Raw genomic sequence first — 2103 nt, 5'->3', positions numbered from 1 at the left:
GTCGGTTCGTGTTGCGAGTGCGCTGCGCCACTTACCTGCTCGGGTGAGAGCTGTATAGACTGTGATTTTTGTGCTGAAATCACATTGAGCCCATCGAGGCCGGGTAGATCTTGTGGGTCGGTGCCGTCTGGCAAAGCGGCCACTGCAGACTTCTGTGACGCATAGGCATCGTAGTCGTGATCGATGTCGTTACCCGACTGCGGTAATCCGTAGCTGTCTGCTGGCTCTTGTTCGAGGAATTGCGTATGCTGCTCGGCCACAGGAATGCTTTGTGAAATGGCGTTGTATGCATTTGATGAAGTGCTAGAGATTGAGTTGGAGGCCGAATATTGTTGTGCATGCTGCTGCTGGAATTGCTGTTGCTGTTGCTGCTGGTACTGGTTTTGTTGCTGCAATTGATAGCCTGCGCCGACTAGATTTGGCCCTTGGCCGCAATCGTGCACTTGTGCGAAGCGGGGTTCTTGCAGTAGTGGTAAGCCCTGCGCATGAATGAACTGTTCGTTTTGCTGCGAAGAGGCATAGGCGCTTTCGAAGTTAGAGCTTGAAGCGGCACTATTTTGCTGTTCGAATGTCACTGGGCCAGTTTGAGGAGGGGGTAGGTATTGTTGGGATGGTGGTGGTGGGAAGGGGCGGCCATGTTGTTGTTGCTCTTGCTGTGGTGGTGGTGGTGGTGGTGGCGGCAGATACTGTTGCTGTGGTGGAGGTGGTGACAAGGGTGGGCCGTATTGGTTTAGTGAGTTGCCATGTTGTTCCTGCAAAGGTGGTAAAAATTGAAATTGAGCTTGCGATGGGGGTGGTGGTGGAAGTAATGGCGGAAATTGCTGTAATGAGCCTTGCTGTTGTTGGAACTGTTGTTGTTGTTGTAGATGGTGGAAGTGTTGTGTGTTTTGTGCGTGACTTTGTTCTTGTTGTTGCTGATTTACCTGTGCGAAGACCCGAGGCGGTTGCTCTTGCGGCAACTGTTGCTCAATCACGCCGAGTGGAATGTTTACTTGCGCAGGCGGTGGAGGCGGCACATAATCAGGACCAAGATTACCAGACCCCTGTTCGGCAATTTCATTAGCAGCGGGTGGAATGTATGTGGGTGACTGGGTAGGTGGTTTCACTCCAAACTGATCCAAATGCTGTACTGTGGCGCCAATCGACTCGAGTAGACCCTGAGGCACGGGCGGACGGAAGGCCACCGGACGGCTGGGTTGCGAAGCACCGTGCGTTGGAACATTAAGTACATTACCAGACTGTGAACCATATTGGAGGCCAACGTGGGATGAGGAGGAAGAGGAAGATGACGAATGCTGTTCTTGTACAAAACGACCGCCAGTAGCTTGTGGCGGTGGTGGACCATAATTATCACTGGCTGGTGGTGGCGGTCCGTAATTTCCACTTGGTGGCGGCAAATAGTTACCGCTGGGTGGTGGACCATAGCTGTTCACTGGCGAAGGTGGGCCATAATTACCACTGGGTGGAGGTGGTGCGCCATTACCACCAATGCTGTTGTATTTCTGCGCATGAATTGAGCCGGGAGCGAAGGAGTCTAGCGGTGGTTTGCTGTACGAATCATCACCGACGCCAAGAGAAACCTGTGGAGAAATACAAAATTGAGGCAAATATTTCTTGGAACGTAGGATTAGAAATTTTCTGCGCTTACCTGTAGTGCGTCAGTTTCAATTGAATTGATGTTTTGTTGCTTAAAGTCACCTGCTGGCCCAGATGGTGGGAGCTCAGGGCCGCGTATGTGTGTATCGAAGTCACCCGATTGTAGTGCTACTGCAACCAGTTGTGCATCCGTCAGTCCATCAAGAACGTTGCCACCACTGCCAGTTGCACCGACACCTCCGCCAGATACACCTGCCCCACCACTATACTGTGTACCGAAGTTACCCTGAGCGACTTGACTATAACCGGATTGAGTGTCGATGTTGTTGCCCTCTACGTAGGAGCCAGATGGTGCCGGTATGGGCTTCCAGCCATCGCATGCAGTGTGAAAGGGAGCTTGTGAGCCACTCACGCTGTGCGTATGACCTGACGCGTCGATTTGGATTTGTACTTGTTTAACTGGACCGCCGCCACCGCCGCCGCCACCGCCGCCGCCACCGCCGCCAC

The 2103-nt window shown here is 52.9% G+C and overlaps 1 protein-coding gene across 1 annotated transcript in view; it reads right to left on the bottom strand.

Moving 5' to 3' along the window:
• Nucleotides 1–2101, bottom strand: part of LOC118753850 (trithorax group protein osa-like) — a gene marked incomplete at its 5' end in the record, with an annotated part of 4683 nt that extends 2582 nt beyond the window's left edge. Inside the window, 3 exons of the mRNA XM_036488727.1 lie at nt 24–752; nt 924–1580; nt 1649–2101. Of these exons, the coding sequence (XP_036344620.1) occupies nt 24–752; nt 924–1580; nt 1649–2101 (1839 nt within the window). The remainder of the gene's footprint in view (nt 1–23; nt 753–923; nt 1581–1648) is intronic.
• Between the last annotated feature and the right edge of the window lie 2 nt (nt 2102–2103).

Source organism: Rhagoletis pomonella, unplaced genomic scaffold (genome assembly GCF_013731165.1).
Source record: "Rhagoletis pomonella isolate Grant_MI unplaced genomic scaffold, Rhpom_1.0 Rhpom_scaffold_00002, whole genome shotgun sequence".
NCBI classification, from domain to species: Eukaryota; Metazoa; Arthropoda; class Insecta; order Diptera; family Tephritidae; genus Rhagoletis; species Rhagoletis pomonella.
Note: the sequence above shows the minus strand (reverse complement) of the source record. Positions and strands in the feature narration are given on the sequence as shown.